Source organism: Salvelinus namaycush, chromosome 19 (genome assembly GCF_016432855.1).
Source record: "Salvelinus namaycush isolate Seneca chromosome 19, SaNama_1.0, whole genome shotgun sequence".
Lineage (NCBI taxonomy): Eukaryota > Metazoa > Chordata > Actinopteri > Salmoniformes > Salmonidae > Salvelinus > Salvelinus namaycush.
Window position 1 is genome coordinate 22484479 of NC_052325.1, and position 19101 is coordinate 22503579.

Sequence of the window (19101 nt, forward strand, 5' to 3'; positions counted from 1 at the left end):
ACACACACACACACACACACACACACTGACACACAACACCCCTCCCCCATTCTCTCCTCCTCCTCAAATGAAAACTCTTTTGTTTTTTAAAAATAAGTGTTTATGTTAAAGGAATAATTTCTGGCTTAAATTATAAAAAAATGTCCTCTGCGGTCACCGACCAAAATTACACAGAGTCCGGGCTATTTTCTCCCTGTTTGAATTGTGTCCTGCATACTTGTGTCCCGGTGGTGTATTTAAAGTCTCTTTAATTAGACCCAGTTAGTAATCAACTGGTGCATATTGTTTATTTCAATTATAAGGGTCTGAAGGCTTTTATACAATGGAAGGGACAGACCTGTACTTTAAAGTGATACTTGGGGATTTTGGCAGTGAGGACCTTTATCTACTTCCCCACAGTCAGATGAACTAGTGGACACCATTTTTATGACTGGAAGTCTATGGGTATCTTCTGGCATAGACACCCATTAACTTCCAGTCATAAAAATGCTATCCACAAGTTCATCTGACTCATTGCCAAAATCCGGAAGTATCCCCTTTAAGGCATAAGGCATTTAATGGTGGCCGGCCATCCATATTGTAGGCCTCAGAAAGGAGAGGAAGAGAGGAGAGTTTGCATTGTTGCCCTGCTGCCACGTTACAGGGTCATAGAGATATACAGGACAAACATTTATTTTATTTTAGGGGATGTCCAACTGACTGGGCTGTGAATAGGAGTGAATTAAGGCAGGGAAGGGGGGAAAGCTAGTCAGTTGTACAACTGAATGCATTCAATTGAAATGAGTCTTCCGCATTTAACCCAACCCCTCTGAGTAGGCTGTGAATAGGAGTGAATAGGCTGTGAGTAGGCTGTGAATAGAAGTGAGTAGGCTGTGAATAGGAGTGAGTAGGCTGTGAATAGGAGTGAGTAGGCTGCGAATAGGAGTGAGTAGGCTGTGAATAGGAGTGAGTAGGCTGCGAATAGGAGTGAGTAGGCTGCGAATAGGAGTGAGTAGGCTGCGAATAGGAGTGAGTAGGCTGCGAATAGGAGTGAGTAGGCTGCGAATAGGAGTGAGTAGGCTGCGAATAGGAGTGAGTAGGCTGCGAATAGAAGTGAGTAGGCTGCGAATAGAAGTGAGTAGGCTGTGAATAGGAGTGAGTAGGCTGTGAATAGGAGTGAGTAGGCTGTGAATAGGAGTGAGTAGGCTGTGAATAGAAGTGAGTAGGCTGTGAATAGGAGTGAGTAGGCTGCGAATAGGAGTGAGTAGGCTGCGAATAGGAGTGAGTAGGCTGCGAATAGGAGTGAGTAGGCTGCGAATAGGAGTGAGTAGGCTGCGAATAGGAGTGAGTAGGCTGCGAATAGGAGTGAGTAGGCTGCGAATAGGAGTGAGTAGGCTGTGAATAGGAGTGAGTAGGCTGTGAATAGGAGTGAGTAGGCTGTGAATAGGAGTGAGTAGGCTGCGAATAGGAGTGAGTAGGCTGCGAATAGGAGTGAGTAGGCTGCGAATAGGAGTGAGTAGGCTGTGAATAGGAGTGAGTAGGCTGTGAATAGGCTGTGAATAGGAGTGAGCAGGCTGTGAATAGGAGTGAGCAGGCTGTGAATAGGAGTGAGCAGGCTGTGAATAGGAGTGAGCAGGCTGTGAATAGGAGTGAGTAGGCTGTGAGTAGGCTGTGAATAGGAGTGAGTAGGCTGTGAAGAGGAATGAATAGGCTGTGAATAGGAGTGCGTAGGCTGTGAATAGGAGTGAGTAGGACTACGTAGGCGTGTTGTGAATAGAAGGCCTGTCACTCACATTTGAGGCAGAAGTTACCCCTAACCACAGATCTAGGATCAGATTACCTTTAACCATTACCTCTTAACCTTAACTCTTCTTCGGATAAATAAATACATACAGTATCTGACCTTGTATCAGTGGTTAGGAGTAACTTCTACCTTCTCTGTCACACACTCTAGCCCTATTTATACCTGTCGTTAACATGTGTCCTTTGTCCTGATCTTGTTTGTTTACATTTATAAGATCTGATCGCAATCAGATCGCAATGCATTGTTTAATCGTCTACACTTATCGAAGAAGGTGGGCAGTCAGAATGTGGACAAGATCCGGACAAAGGATCTTGTCAGGTATAAACACATCCCTGTCAGGTATAAACACATCCCTTTTCCAGTCATACTTAAAACGTCACTTACAGAACAAAACAGTAATGGCAGAATGTATTTTTGCCTCTCACTGTTGTGTCCACTTATCCAGACAGACAGATGAATAGGAGTGCTGCGTTTGGTTATGATGATGTACAGTAGAGAGGTTGTGTGACTCATGCATGTGGGGTTTCCCATGGTGTGTGCCAAGGGCATGGGGGGCCTGAGGGGCTGCGCAACCTGGAACCAGTTTGGAATGAGGAGCTTTGTGTGTGCAGCTAGCCTGCAGCATCACTTAAGCCTTGTTCCACTGGATGGTGTGTGTTTTCTGTCTGTGTGTGTGTGTGCTTTCTGTCTGTTTGTGTGTGTGTACTAGGCACGTACACCCGTGTGTGTGTGTGTGTGTGTGTGTGTGTGTGTGTGTGTGTGTGTGTGTGTGTGTGTGTGTGTGTGTGTGTGTGTGTGTGTGTGTGTGTGTGTGTGTGTGAAAATGGGAAGAAAAGCCAAAGTGTTCGTGTGGATGGGCACACATTGGCACAAGCCACCAGTTGGCCACATGAAGGGACGTCTTTGGGAGTCAGAATGTTTATGTGGAAATTGGAACAATGATTTCTACTTTTACATATGGACATGAAGCAGGAGCCACATAACAAGGGACCAAAACTGATTCATTAATAATGAATACACCACTGGTATGCATGTGTATGCATACTTATGCGTGTGCGTGTGCATGGGTGCATGAGAGTATGTGTGTCTGTAGCTGCGAGTGCACGTTCATGCTCCTCCATATTCACTGTGTTAGTTGATGTAGACTCATCTGGCTGGGAGGTGAGATGGCTAATCAAATATACTAATCACTGATAGGCCCCCTAGCCTATACCCTCCACTGTCCCTAGGCCCCCTAGGCCCCCTAGCCTATAACCTCCACTCTCCCTAGGCCCCCTAGCCTATACCCTCCACTGTCCCTAGGCCCCCTAGCCTATACCCTCCACTGTCCCTAGGCCCCCTAGCCTATACCCTCCACTGTCCCTAGGCCCCCTAGCCTATACCCTCCACTGTCCCTAGGCCCCTTAGCCTATACCCTCCACTCTCCCTAGGCCCCCTAGCCTATACCCTCCACTCTCCCTAGGCCCCCTAGCCTATACCCTCCACTGTCCCTAGGCCCCTTAACCTGCCAGCCTATATCATCCACTGCCCATAGGCCCCCTAGCCTATACCCTCCACTGCCCCTAGGCCCCTTAACCTGCCAGCCTATACCCTCCACTGCCCCTAGGCCCCCTAGCCTATACCATCCACTGCCCCTAGGCCCCCTAGCATATACCCTCCACTGTCCACAGGTCCCCTAGCCAACCAGCCTATACCTTCCACTGTCCACAGATCCCCTAGCCAACCAGCCTATACCTTCCACTGTCCACAGGTCCCCTAGCCAACCAGCCTATACCTTCCACTGTCCACAGGTCCCCTAGCCAACCAGCCTATACCTTCCACTGTCCACAGGTCCCCTAGCCAACCAACCTATACTCCCCACTGTCCACAGGTCCCCTAGCCAACCAGCCTATACCCTCCACTGCCCCTAGGTCCCCTAGCCAACCAACCTATACCCTCCACTTCCCCTAGGCCCCCTAGCCTATACCCTCCACTGCCCCTAGGCCCCCTAGCCTATACCCTCCACTGCCCCCAGGCCCCCTAGCCTATACCCTCCACTGTCCCTAGGCCCCCTAGCCTATACCCTCCGCTGTCCACAGGTCCCCTAGCCAACCAACCTATACCCTCCGCTGTCCACAGGCCCCCTAGCCTATACCCTCCGCTGTCCACAGGTCCCCTAGCCAACCAACCTATACTCCCCACTGCCCCTAGGCCCCCTAGCCAACCAGCCTATACCCTCCACTGCCCCATGGCCCCCTAGCCTATACCCTCGGCTGTCCACAGGTCCCCTAGCCAACCAACCTATACTCCCCACTGCCCCTAGGCCCCCTAGCCAACCAGCCCATACCCTCCACTGCCCCTAGGCCCCCTAGCCAACCAGCCTATACCCTCCACTGCCCCTAGGTCCCCTAGCCAACCAGCCTATACCCTCCACTGCCCCTAGGTCCCCTAGCCAACCAGCCTATACCCTCCACTGCCCCCAGGCCCCCTAGCCTATACCCTCGGCTGTCCACAGGTCCCCTAGCCAACCAACCTATACTCCCCACTGCCCCTAGGCCCCCTAGCCAACCAGCCCATACCCTCCACTGCCCCTAGGCCCCCTAGCCAACCAGCCTATACCCTCCACTGCCCCTAGGTCCCCTAGCCAACCAGCCTATACCCTCCACTGCCCCTAGGTCCCCTAGCCAACCAGCCTATACCCTCCACTGCCCCCAGGCCCCCTAGCCTATACCCTCGGCTGTCCACAGGTCCCCTAGCCAACCAACCTATACTCCCCACTGCCCCTAGGCCCCCTAGCCAACCAGCCTATACCCTCCACTGCCCCTAGGCCCCCTAGCCAACCAGCCCATACCCTCCACTGCCCCTAGGTCCCCTAGTCAACCAGCCCATACCCGCCACTGCCCCTAGGCCCCCTAGCCAACCAGCCTATACCCTCTACTTCCCCTAGGCCCCCTAGCCAACCAGCCTATACCCTCCACTGCCCCTAGGCCCCCTAGCCAACCAGCCTATACCCTCCACTGCCCCTAGGCCCCCTAGCCCATACCCTCCACTGCCCCTAGGCCCCCTAGCCAACCAGCCTATACCCTCCACTGCCCCTAGGCCCCCTAGCCAACCAGCCCATACCCTCCACTGCCCCTAGGCCCCCTAGCCAACCAGCCTATACCCTCCACTGCCCCTAGGTCCTCTAGCCAACCAGCCTATACCCTCTACTTCCCCTAGGTCCCCTAGCCAGTGAGCCTATACCCCCTACTGTACGTAGGCCACCTAGGGTCAGCCTATACCCTCCACTGTCCCTAGGCCCCCTAGCCAACCAGCCTATCTCCTCCACTGTCCCCAGGCACCTTAGCCAGCCAGCCTACACCCTCCGCTGTCCCCAGGCCCCCTAGCCAGCCAGCCCTCCCCTCCCCTGTCCCTAGGCCCTCCAGCCAGCCAGCAAATACCTTCCTCTGTCCATAGGCCCCCTAGCCAGCCAGCCTTTACCCTCCACTGCACAATGAGACACACAATGAGGAAAACAGACCAGCTCTTCCAAATGAAAGCTAACCGAGCTATGTAAACAGAAAGCACAGAGAGAGGAGAGAGAAAAGGAACTGAGAAGGAGAGAGGGTGGAGGAGGGTGAAGGGATTAAGGAGGAGAGAGGGCAGTTATACACAAATTGTCTTCATCTGTCTCCATAGCTTTTCCTCTCTAATTCAGTATCTGGGGAATCTACTGTATCTGTCCACAGATGCATTGCTAGTAGAGGAGGAAACGCTAGAGTTCCTTGCCTCTTGCTGGGACGGAAAGATTGGGTCATTTAACCCATCTTCGGTGCAGGGCACAACTCAGTCTAACACCTATTGTTGAAAGAATAGGAAGTAAATGTGTTTTGCATGACACTGGAGCTGTTTGACTATTACATTTTGCTGTGTGTGCACACGTATGTACAAACTTGGCTCCGTGTTTGTGTCGGTGTGTGTGTGAGACAGCATCCCTGTTAGATCTATGTAGAGCTCCTACAGTCAGTAAGAGAAAGACAGAGGGAGAGAGAGAGACGAGGGGGATGGGAGAAGGGAGAGAGAGAGAGAGAGAGGGGATCTGTCCAGGCCCTGTCTGGATCTCATTTAGAGGATAGTAATGTGATTAGCATTGTTTACTTTTCACAGCTCCAGTCAGCCAGAGTCTCAGGAAGGCCCTGTGTGTGTGTGTGTGTGTGTGTGTGTTCTTGCTATTTGTACCTAACATCTTACACAGATATTCTCCATCTCCTTCTTCAACAGTCATTATCTCTGTTTGTAGATTGAGGTTGTCGATGGACACAGCCTTTGATCCAAAATGAAAGAACAGCCAGAAACTACAGAGAAGGACAGTGTATAATGTGGTGTTAAAGTGGTGAAGGACAAACCATCAGACATAATGTATCTCAGTGGAGGCTGCGGAGGGGAGAACGGCTCATAATAATGTCTGGAATGGAGTCTAACATAGATTCATTGAATAACATAGATTTCTAAATTTATTTTGCAACGCTCGCGCACGTGACGCGAATGGTATAGTCAGCCTGTTACTGTCGGGGGAATAATGATCTGACCAAGATCCAACTCGGATGGGAACATTGTCTTTTTTTGTGTGTGATTAAATCACCATTGGAGCATAACAGAGTTAAGGACATTTCTGTTTTCTTTGATACGTTCTTCTGTCCTGCAGTTGGATGTGCATATTTAATATTTTTTCTCGGGTGAATGATGACAGCCACGAGCAACATTAGACAGTCTTCGTCTCTCAGGCAATATAGTGGTCAATTATACGGCAGGTCATTTTTTTTTTGTGCAGGCTGTGACAAAAGCCTGCACCACTGGATTAGTGGCGGCAGGGGTTAGGGGATCTCTCCCAACGCTGACAAATCAATTCTATAGAAAAGTGACCTCTTATCACCCTGTTAGCCCAACCCATCCCACCCATCCCTCACACAACGGGCGCCTCTTTTACGGCCTTCAATTTGGGTTGATCAAACAATCATTGACCTGTTTTATTGCAGGTATTAGTGAGTGGGTTGACGAGTTACCCCCTTACACACTGTCTTGTCTGTCTGCTGCATTGACGTCTTCTGCTCTTCTCCCCTGCTATAAAAGACTAGTGGCAGCCCAGGTGTGTGTGTGTGTGTGTGTGTGTGTGTGTGTGTGTGTGTGTGTGTGTGTGTGTGTGTGTGTGTGTGTGTGTGTGTGTGTGTGTGTGTGTGTGTGTGTGTGTGTGTGTGTGTGTGTGTAGGGTGGGGGGGATTGGGCTAGCTGGTTGGGTGTCTCTTCCATAGCTGATAAGATTCTATTAGATAAGGTTTTATCTGTTGTTCCTCTGTCTGCTTTACAGCCTTGCTGAATGAACTGTTACACTGGGACTGGGAGAGAAAGACCTTCACACACACACACGCACACACACACACACACACACACACACACACGCACACACACACACACCTTGACAGATATCCATGGGCACGTAAACACAAACACAGACAGCAAACACACACGTTCACACACTCAGACAGACAGACAGATAGGGAGTCATGTGCCAACTGGCACTTTGTTAGCACAGATTGACTTTGAAATTGGATTTCTGTACATGTCATGAAGACATCGGGAAATTCCTTAAAAACCGTCCACTAGGGGCAACAGTGAGCGTTATTACCATCAGTAATCGCATGACTCCGGATCCAAAGGTTGAGTGTTCAATCCCAAGGTTGACATTTTTTTACCCTATCACAACCTTAACCCTTAACTTAACCATCGGGACTGAACCCTATCACAAACCTTAACCCTTAACTTAACCATCGGGACTGAACCCTATCACAACCTTAACCCTTAACTTAACCATCGAGACTGAACCCTATCACAACCTTAACCCTTAACTTAACCATCGGGACTGAACCCTATCACAACCCTTAACCCTTAACTTAACCACCGGGACTGAACCCTATCACAACCCTTAACCCTTAACTTAACCATCGGGACTGAACCCTATCACAACCCTTAACCCTTAACTTAACCATCGGGACTGAACCCTATCACAACCCTTAACCCTTAACTTAACCATCGGGACTGAACCCTATCACAACCTTAACCCTTAACTTAACCATCGAGACTGAACCCTATCACAACCTTAACCCTTAACTTAACCATCGGGACTGAACCCTATCACAACCCTTAACCCTTAACTTAACCACCGGGACTGAACCCTATCACAACCCTTAACCCTTAACTTAACCATCGGGACTGAACCCTATCACAACCCTTAACCCTTAACTTAACCATCGGGACTGAACCCTATCACAACCCTTAACCCTTAACTTAACCATCGGGACTGAACCCTATCACAAAACTTAACCCTTAACTTAACCATCGGGACTGAACCCTATCACAAACCTTAACCCTTAACTTAACCATCGGGACTGAACCCTATCACAAACCTTAACCCTTAACTTAACCATTGGGACTGAACCCTATCACAAACCTTAACCCTTAACTTAACCATCGGGACTGAACCCTATCACAACCTTAACCCTTAACTTAACCATCGGGACTGAACCCTATCACAAACCTTAACCCTTAACTTAACCATCGGGACTGAACCCTATCACAACCTTAACCCTTAACTTAACCATCGGGACTGAACCCTATCACAAACCTTAACCCTTAACTTAACCATCGGGACTGAACCTTATCACAACCTTAACCCTTAACTTAACCATCGGGACTGAACCCTATCACAACCTTAACCCTTAACTTAACCATCGGGACTGAACCCTATCACAAACCTTAACCCTTAACTTAACCATCGGGACTGAACCCTATCACAAACTTTAACCCATAATTAAACCATCGGGACTGAACCATATCACAAACGTTAACCCTTAACTTAACCATCGGGACTGAACCCTATCACAACCTTAACCCTTAACTTAACCATCGGGACTGAACCCTATCACAACCTTAACCCTTAACTTAACCATCGGGACTGAACCCTATCACAACCTTAACCCTTAACTTAACCATCGGGACTGAACCCTATCACAACCTTAACCCTTAACTGGGGCTGCAGTGTAGCCTAGTGGTTAGAGCATTGGACTAGTAACCGAAAGGTTGCAAGTTCGCATCCCCGAGCTGACAAGGTACAAATCTGTCGTTCGTTCCAATGTTCCTAGGACACACACACACGGGGTTACCGTTAACTACTGTGGTGTTGATGTTTTGGAACAATATAATGATGTTGTGTGCTGAGGAGATCAAGAGATCAAGTGAAGTTTACCTCTCTATATTACCTGTGTGTGTGAATTTTACCTCCTCATATTACCTGTGTGTGAAGTTTACCTCCTCATATTGCCTGTGTGTGTGAAGTTTACCTCCTCATATTACCTGTGTGTGTGAAGTTTACCTCCTCATATTGCCTGTCTGTGAAGTTTACCTCCTCATATTGCCTGTGTGTGTGAAGTTTACCTCCTCATATTGCCTGTGTGTGTGAAGTTTACCTCCTCATATTACCTGTGTCTGTGAAGTTTACCTCCTCATATTACCTGTTTGTGAAGTTTACCTCCTCATATTGCCTGTGTGTGAAGTTTACCTCCTCATATTACCTGTGTGTGTGAAGTTTACCTCCTCATATTGCCTGTCTGTGAAGTTTACCTCCTCATATTGCCTGTGTGTGAAGTTTACCTCCTCATATTGCCTGTGTGTGTGAAGTTTACCTCCTCATATTGCCTGTGTGTGAAGTTTACCTCCTCATATTGCCTGTCTGTGAAGTTTACCTCCTCATATTGCCTGTGTGTGAAGCTTACCTCCTCATATTGCCTGTGTGTGTGAAGTTTACCTCCTCATATTGCCTGTGTGTGAAGTTTACCTCCTCATATTGCCTGTGTGTGAAGTTTACCTCCTCATATTGCCTGTGTGTGAAGTTTACCTCCTCATATTGCCTGTGTGTGTGAAGTTTACCTCCTCATATTGCCTGTGTGTGTGAAGTTTACCTCCTCATATTGCCTGTGTGTGAAGTTTACCTCCTCATATTGCCTGTGTGTGAAGTTTACCTCTCCATATTACCTGTGTGTGTGAAGTTTACCGCCTCATATTGCCTGTGTGTGTGAAGTTTACCTCCTCATATTACCTGTGTGTGTGAAGTTTACCTCCTCATATTGCCTGTCTGTGAAGTTTACCTCCTCATATTGCCTGTGTGTGAAGTTTACCTCCTCATATTGCCTGTGTGTGTGAAGTTTACCTCCTCATATTGCCTGTGTGTGAAGTTTACCTCCTCATATTGCCTGTCTGTGAAGTTTACCTCCTCATATTGCCTGTGTGTGAAGTTTACCTCCTCATATTGCCTGTGTGTGTGAAGTTTACCTCCTCATATTGCCTGTGTGTGAAGTTTACCTCCTCATATTGCCTGTGTGTGAAGTTTACCTCCTCATATTGCCTGTGTGTGAAGTTTACCTCCTCATATTGCCTGTGTGTGAAGTTTACCTCTCCATATTACCTGTGTGTGTGAAGTTTACCGCCTCATATTGCCTGTGTGTGTGAAGTTTACCTCCTCATATTACCTGTGTGTGTGAAGTTTACCTCCTCATATTGCCTGTCTGTGAAGTTTACCTCCTCATATTGCCTGTGTGTGAAGTTTACCTCCTCATATTGCCTGTGTGTGTGAAGTTTACCTCCTCATATTGCCTGTGTGTGAAGTTTACCTCCTCATATTGCCTGTCTGTGAAGTTTACCTCCTCATATTGCCTGTGTGTGAAGTTTACCTCCTCATATTGCCTGTGTGTGTGAAGTTTACCTCCTCATATTGCCTGTGTGTGAAGTTTACCTCCTCATATTGCCTGTGTGTGAAGTTTACCTCCTCATATTGCCTGTGTGTGAAGTTTACCTCCTCATATTGCCTGTGTGTGTGAAGTTTACCTCCTCATATTGCCTGTGTGTGTGAAGTTTACCTCCTCATATTGCCTGTGTGTGAAGTTTACCTCCTCATATTGCCTGTGTGTGAAGTTTACCTCTCCATATTACCTGTGTGTGTGAAGTTTACCGCCTCATATTGCCTGTGTGTGTGAAGTTTACCTCCTCATATTGCCTGTGTGTGAAGTTTACCTCCTCATATTGCCTGTGTGTGAAGTTTACCTCCTCATATTGCCTGTGTGTGAAGTTTACCTCCTCATATTGCCTGTGTGTGTGAAGTTTACCTCCTCATATTGCCTGTGTGTGAAGTTTACCTCCTCATATTGCCTGTATGTGTGAAGTTTACCTCCTCATATTGCCTGTGTGTGTGAGCAAGGGAGGGTGGGAGCATACATTTGTATCTCACTAATCATCTCTCTCTCTCTCTCTCTCTCTCTCTCTCTCTCTCTCTCTCTCTCTCTCTCTCTCTCTCTCTCTCTCTCTCTCTCTCTCTCTCTCTCTCTCTCTCTCTCTCTCTCTCTCTCTCTCTCTCTCTCTCTCTCTCTCTCTCAGGCATCATCAAGGTGGGTCATTGGAACCCTCTGCCCATCCACTTCCTAACAGACGCTCCTGAAGCCACAGTGGCTGACATGCTGCTGGACGTCTATCACATGGTCACTCTCCACATACAGCTACAGAGGTGTGTGTGTGTTTTTGCGTGTGTGTTACTGTAAGGGTGAGGAGGAAAATGTGATTTGCAGATACAGCTTTAGCTACACAGCTTATAAGCGCGCAGTGACAATTTATTGAAAGGCTTTTTCACTGTTTAGAAATAGATGGATTTTGGAGATAGGCTACACTACACATTCCAACTGTTGGAATAAAGTTGGAATTAGTTGGAGTTACTGAATCAGAATGGAGTTCCTTTGGGGGACTGATCTCATCTTGACATATTCTACACTTTCACAATATATTCTCATAGTTCAACAGTTTACCATAGTTAAAATTGTGAGTGATCCAAGGAGACAGCTAGCCCAGATCCCAGCACCAGAGATTTATTTATTATCTGCCTTTCTCTCTCAAAGGGATTTCATGCCAGTAACTTGCAGATGGATTTCATGCCAGTAACTTGCAGATGGATTTCATACCAGTAACTTGCAGATGGATTTCATACCAGTAACTTGCAGAGGGCTTTCATTGCAGTAACTTGCAGAGGGCTTTCATTGCAGTAACTTGCAGTTTCCCAAAGAGTGAGTGAAGATGTTCCTGATAAATGGAGATAGATAGACTACAGATGAGTGGATTGTGGTCGGTATTGTGTTGTTGCATACCATCCAGCTTTGTTTACATCTGTCTCCATGGTGATGGTTTCACCTGACAACCGGTATTGCCCTCAGTGACTGATAGGAGTTGAGGCAAATACATGTGTGGTTTGTGGAATAATACAGTCTCTGGATGTGATACACTACATGACCAAATGTATGTGGATGCCTGCTTGTCGAACATCTCATTCCAAAATCATGGGCATTAATATGGAGTTGGACCCCCCTTTGTTGCTATAACAGCCTCCACTCTTATGGGAAGGCTTTCCACTAGATGTTGGAACATTGCTGCGGGGATTTGCTTCCATTCAGCCATAAGAGAATTAGTAAGGTCAGGCACTGATGTTGGGTGATTAGGCCTGGCTCGCAGTCTGCGTTACAATTCATCGCAAAGGTGTTCGATGGAGTTGAGGTCAGGGCTCTGCGCGGGCCAGTCAAGTTCTTCCACACCGATCTCGACAAACCCTTTCTGTATGGACCTCGTTTTGTGCACGGGGGCATTGTCATGCTGAAACAGAAAAGGGCCTTCCCCAAACTGTTGCCACAAAGTTGGAAGCACATAATCAAATCAAAACAAATGTTATTGGTCACATACACGTGATTAGCAGATGTTATTGCGGGTGTAGCAAAATGCTTGTGCTTCTAGCTCCGACAGTGCAGTAATATCTAACAAGTAATATATAACAAATTACACAACATATACCCAATACACACAAATAGTACACACTAAGTAGGAATGAATTAAGACTATATACATATGGATGAGCGATTTCAGAGTGGAGTGGACTAAGATACTGTAGAATAGTATAGAAAACAGTATATACATATGGGATGAGTAATGCAAGATATGTAAACATTAAGTGACTAAGATACTGTAGAATAGTATAGAAAACAGTATATACATATAAGATGAGTAATGCCAGATATGTAAACATTATCGTTGTAGCATCGTAGCGTTAAGATTTCCCTTCACTGGAACTAAGGGGCCCAAACCATGAAAAACAGCCCCAGACCATTATTCCTCCTCCACCAAACATTACAGTTGGCACTATGCATTCGGGCAGGTAGTGTTCTCCTGGCATCCGCCAAACCCAGATTCGTCCATCGGACTGCCAGATGATGAAACGTGATTCATTACTCCAGAGAACGCGTTTCCAATGGCGCCGAGCTTTACACCCCTCCAGCCGACGGTTGGCATTGCACATGGTGATCTTACACTTGTGTGCGGCTGCTCAGCCATTAAAACCCGTTTTATGAAGCTCCCGACAAACAGTTCTTGTGCTGACGTTGCTTCCAGAGGCAGATTGGAAATCGGTAGTGAGTGTTGAACTCGGTAATGAGTTTTATGCGCTTCAGCACTTGGCGGTCCCGTTCTGTGAGCTTGTGTTGCCTACCACTTCGCGGCTGAGCCGTTGTTGTTCCTAGACGTTTACACTTCACAATAACAGCACTTACAGTTGACGGGGGCAGTTCTAGTGGGGCAGTTCTAGCAGTGCAGAAATTTGACAAACTGACTTGTTGGAAAGGTGGCATCCTATGACGGTGCCATGTTGAAATTCACTGAGCTCTTCAGTAAGGCCATTCTACTGCCAATGTTTGTCTATGGAGATTGGAAGGCTGTGTGCTCGATTTTATACAACAGTCAACAACGGTGTGGCTGAAATAGCGTAATCCACTAATTTGAATGGGTGTCCACATACTTTTGTATATATAGTGTATGAATGTGCATTTCCAATTCCCTAGTTATTGACAAGAATTATGACCTAAAGAATTCAGTATGATGTAGTGAGGAACTTACACAAAGCTGGTGCAACCTAGCCTGGTTAAACCAGACTGAATGGAGTGTTCAGTCTAGTTTACCCAGGCTAGGTGCAACCAGCCACAGGACAGGAAGTATGTGACTGACTTCGTTTAACGTTCTGTAGCTTTGCCAAGCTGGAGGATCTTCCGTCAGAGCAGTGGAACCACGCCACGGTGAGGAACGCTCTTAAGGAGCTTCTCAAGGAGATGAACCAAAGCACACTGGCTAAGGAGTGCCCTCTGTCACAGGTAATACTTCAGCCCTATCAAACCTCCACAACAGTCCATTACTATACTGATCTGCTAAATTCTCTCACAATTGGTGGGTGGAGGGCTTAACAGCCTCTGTTCCTAAGCAGGTTCAGCATCAACCTTTTTGCACGGACTACTACATACTGCCCAAAACAAAGCATTAGCCCTGGGTTAAATAAAGCATGTGTGAAACAAGGGAAAGTTAGCCCGAGGCCACTGGGACAGTCTCATTCCTGGGGTGGAAGATAGCCCTGGGTTTAAGGCTATGCAGGGTAACAGGGCCCTTATGTCTGGCTAAGCCTATTCCTCATCAGTGTGTGGTGCTGTCTGGATGAGAGGGTGTTGATCTCTGCCATATGTGGCTTTAATTCCATGGGGGGCTTCCTCTGGTGATATATGTCTTCTTCAATGATCGTGTGTGTGTGAGAGACCATGCAAATTTGTCTCCAGTCAATCCCCTCTCCCTCTCTCTCACTCTCTCTCTCTCCCTCTCTCTCCCTCTCTATCCCTCTCCCTCTCTCTTTCTCCCCCTCTCTCTCCCTCTCTATCCCTCTCCCTCTCTCCCCCTCCCTCTCTCTCCCTGTCCCTCTCTCTCCCTCTCTATCCCTCTCCCTCTCTATCCCTTTCCCTCTCTCTCTCCCTCTCTCTCCCTCTCCATCCCTCTCTCTCTCAATTCAATTCAATTCAAATGACTTTATTGACATGGCAAGTTCATTATTACTTACATTGTCAAAGTATACATATCGAAAAAAAAAATATATATATATTTATATATATAAAATATATATATATGTATATATAAATAAATGGTGGGACCAACAGCAATAATAATAGTAGTAGTGGACATGGGATTACCATTAACAACAACTACAACAACAATATTAATCAGAACAACAATACATTAAAGCAATGGTAGTAGACCAGTGTCAACATGACTGAGAAGACACATGACATGGTATGAAAGACAAAACAAAACAAGATGGGAAATATTATCGACATTACTTTGCACTTTTCACTGGCTGTCCCTCCGGTTGTGGCAGGAGGACACATTTTGGCTTTTCACTGGCTGTCCCTCAGGTTGTGGCAGGAGGACACATATTTGGCTGCCAAAATGCACATTTTGGCTTTTCACCCAATAAATATTTGTTTTTTTCTTCATCTTTTATAGTTTCAAATTCTTTGTATTGAATTATAATTTTGGGAAATAAATATTGTCTTAGGTCTGAGTATTTGTCACAGTGTAATAGGAAATGCAGCTCTGTCTCTACCTCTCCCCTGGAGCAGAGTGAGCACAGCCTGTCCTCTCTGGGCAGCCAGGTTTGTCTGTGACGACCAGTCTCTATAGCCAGACTGCTCACTGAGTCTGTACCTAGTCAATGTTTTCCTCAGTTTTCTATCAGTCACAGTGGTCAGATAGTCTGCCACCATGTACTGTCTGTTTAGAGCCAAATAGCATTGAAGTTCACTTAGATTTTTTGTGGTGTCTTTCCAATAGGTGATATATTTTTATTTTTGTTTTGTGATGATTTGGTAGGGCCAGATTTTCTGAGTGCTGTCCTGATTCTCTATGGGGTTGGTTTGGGTTGGTGAACTGAGCCTCAGAACCAGCTGGCTGAGGGGACTCTTCTCTTGTTTCATCTCTTGACATTGTAGAGCTGTGTGTTGGAATGTTTTGGGGTCACTTGTTTTTAGATGGTTGTAAAATTTGATGGCTCTTTTTTCTATTCGAATGAGGAGGGGGTATTGGCCCAATTCTGCTCTACATGCGTTATTTGGAGTTGTTCTTTGCACTTGCAATACAGTCTTGCAAAACTCTGCATGCAGTATTTCGATTGGATGTTTGTCCCATTTGGTAAATTCATTTTTAGAGATTGGACCGCATACTTCACTGCCATATAGAGCAATTGGTTCTATAACTGATTGGAAAATTTTGAGCCAGATTCTAATTGGAATTTCGATTTTGATGTTCCTTTTAAATGGCATAGAATGCTCTTCTTGCTTTGTCTCTCAGCTCATTCGCAGCCATGTGAAAGCTACCTGTGTTGCTGATATTTAGTCCTAGATATTTGTAGTTTTTGGTGTGTTCTAATAGAACTGTGTCCAAATAGAATTTATATTTGTCATCCTTATTTCCCGACCTTTTTTGGAATATCATTATATTTGGTTTTTTTAGGTTAACGGTCAGAGCCCAGGTCTGACAGAACCTGTGAAGACGATCTAGGTGCTGCTGTAACCCCTCTTTAGTGGGAGACAGCAGCACCGGGTCATCTGCTTACAGCAGACACTTGATTTCAGTGTTGTGTAGGGTGATACCAGGTGCTGCCGATTCTTCTAATGTTTTTGCCAATTCATTAATGTAGATGTTAAATAGTGTTGGACTTATTGGGCAGCCCTGTTTAACTCCCCGTCCCTGAGAGAAGAAGTCTGTTTGCTTGTTGCCAATTTTAACCGCACATTTGTTTTTAGTGTACATTGATTTAATAAAATCATATGTTCTCCCTCCAATACCACTTTCTATTAGTTTATAAAAAAAGACCTTCGTGCCAAATTGAATCAAATGCTTTCTTGAAATCTACAAAACAAGAGTAGATTTTGCCTTTGTTTTGGTTAACTTGTTTATCAATTAGAGTGTGGAGGGTGTAAATGTGGTCTGTTGTACGATAATTTTTTTGAAATCCAATCTGGCTTCTGCTCAGGACGTTGTGTTCGTCAAGGAAATGATGTAGTCTGCTATTTATAATACTGCAGAGAATTTTCCCCAAGTTGCTGTTAACGCAAATTCCTCTGTAATTATTTGGGTCAAATTTGTCTCCATTTTTATAGATTGGTGTGATCAATCCCTGGTTCCAAATATCGGAGAAAATACCTGCAGTGAGGATAATGTTGAAGAGTTTGAGTATAGCCAATTTGAATTTGTGGTCTGTATATTTGATAATTTCATTTAAAATACCATCAGCACCACAGGCCTTTTTGGGTTGGAGAGTGCATAGTTTTTCCAATAATTCTTCTTCTGTAATTGGGGTATCCACAGGATTCTGATAGTCTTTGACTGCTAATTCAAGGATTTGTAATTTTTCTTGTATATCTTTTTGTTCTGGGCTCTTTGTTATATTGCTGTAGAGGTTTGCAAAGTGAGTTTTCCACATATCCCCATTTTGGATAGCCAATTCCTCATGATGAGGTTTGTTTAATTTATTCCAAATCTCCCAGAAGTGGTTTGATTCTATGGATTCCTCAATTCCATCCAGCTGATTTCTAATGTGCTGTTCCTTTTTTGTTCTTAGGGTGTGTTTGTATTGCTTCAGTGTTTCCCCATTTGAAGGCGTATATTTTTGTTGTCTGGTTCTCTGTGTTTTTGATTAGATATATTTCTCAATGACTTTCTTAGATTTTTGCAATCATTATCAAACCATTTTTCATGATCTGTTATTTTTGGTTTGCTCTTATGCTTCTTTAAATTAGCCAAGGAGGCTAATTTGTCAAATATAAAGTTTATGTTCCAAACGGCCAAATTTACACCTTCATTGCTGAAGGAGAATGTTAAGGCTAAAAAGTTGTCCAGGAGAGATTGTATTTTTTAGCTACTAATTGCTTTTTAGTAGATGTCTGTACTGTTTGCACTCCATCTATAGGCCTGTTTAGTACCATGTAATTTATTGGGCCGTGATGCTTCATGGTTGGGTTCTGCTCTTCTCAGATACACTGTGATTTTACTGTGGTCTGAGAAAGGTGTTAGTGGGCTGACTGTGAAGGCTCTGAGAGACTCTGGGTTTAGGTCGGTGAGGAAGTAGTCTACAGTGCTGCTGCCAAGGGATGAGCTGTAGGTGTACCTACCAAAAGAGTCCCCTCTCAGCCTACCATTGACTATGTACAGACCCAGTGTTCGACAGAGCCTCAGGAGCTGTACTCCGTTTTTGTTTTTCACTTTGTCATAGTTGTTTCTGTGGGGGTATGTGGGGAGGGAAAGGTTGTTGCTTCCTGGTAGGTGTTTATCCCCATGACTGTTAATAGTGTCTTGTTCTTCTGCTGTTCTAGCATTCAGGTCTCCACAGACCAGTATGTTGCCTTGGGCCTGAAAGTGACTAATCTCCCCCTCTAGAATGGAGAAACTCTCTTCGTTTAAGTAGGGTGACTCTGAGGGGGAAATGTATGTGGCACAGAGGAAGACGTTTTTATCTGTCAAGATATCTGTCCTTGTTGATTTTTAACCAGATAAAGAATTCTCCTGTTTTGATCAATTCGATTGAATGAATTAGTTCAGATTTATACCATATTAGCATTCCCCCTGAGTCTCTGCCCAGTTTGATTCCTTTTAATTTAGTGGATGTATGATTATCTCCCTATAACCTAGTGGACAGCCAGTGGAAACATCACCTCTGCACCATGTTTCCTGTAGTACTACAATATCACCATCATCAATTTCTTTCAGGAAGTCTGGGCTTCTGCTCTTTAGCCCAAAAGCAGAGGACTTCAACCCTTGTAAATTCCAAAATAATAATATATATAAATAATACATTCTCTCTCTCTCTCCAGAGTATGATTTCCTCGATAGTAAACAGCTCCTACTATGCCAATGTCTCCACTGCCAAATGCCAGGAGTTTGGACGCTGGTACAAGAAGTATAAGAAAATCAAAGGTGAGCGTTGTGACCCCTTGGGACCTCCAGCTGGCATGGACCATTCTCTCTTGTACACCATTTATATCAACCCCCTTCTCACAGCCACTTTACAAACTGTCTCCTATCCTTCTTTAACCTAAAACAGACAATGATTATCATGTACTTTATTTGGGCAAGCCATTTGAGTGACAGCCTCTTAGCGGCCAATGGCCATTCCCAGTTCTGTCCTGGGCTGACCCCTCGCTGGTGTCTGAAAGTCTGTCACGCAGACTCTTCAGTGTTGCCTGTTAACTGACATCCCCTTCACACAGACTCTTCGGTGTTGCCTGTTAACTGACATCCCCTTCACACAGACTCTTCAGTGTTGCCTGTTAACTGACATCCCCTTCACACAGACTCTTCAGTGTTGCCTGTTAACTGACATCCCCTTCACACAGACTCATCAGTGTAACCACAGGGGG

The 19101-nt window shown here is 45.7% G+C and overlaps 1 protein-coding gene across 1 annotated transcript in view; it reads left to right on the forward strand.

Moving 5' to 3' along the window:
* Positions 1–19101, forward strand: part of LOC120063936 (DNA-binding protein SATB2-like) — a 65071-nt gene that overhangs the window by 20384 nt on the left and 25586 nt on the right. Inside the window, exons 3-5 of the mRNA XM_039014245.1 lie at positions 11222–11348; positions 13896–14019; positions 18556–18658. Of these exons, the coding sequence (XP_038870173.1) occupies positions 11222–11348; positions 13896–14019; positions 18556–18658 (354 nt within the window). The remainder of the gene's footprint in view (positions 1–11221; positions 11349–13895; positions 14020–18555; positions 18659–19101) is intronic.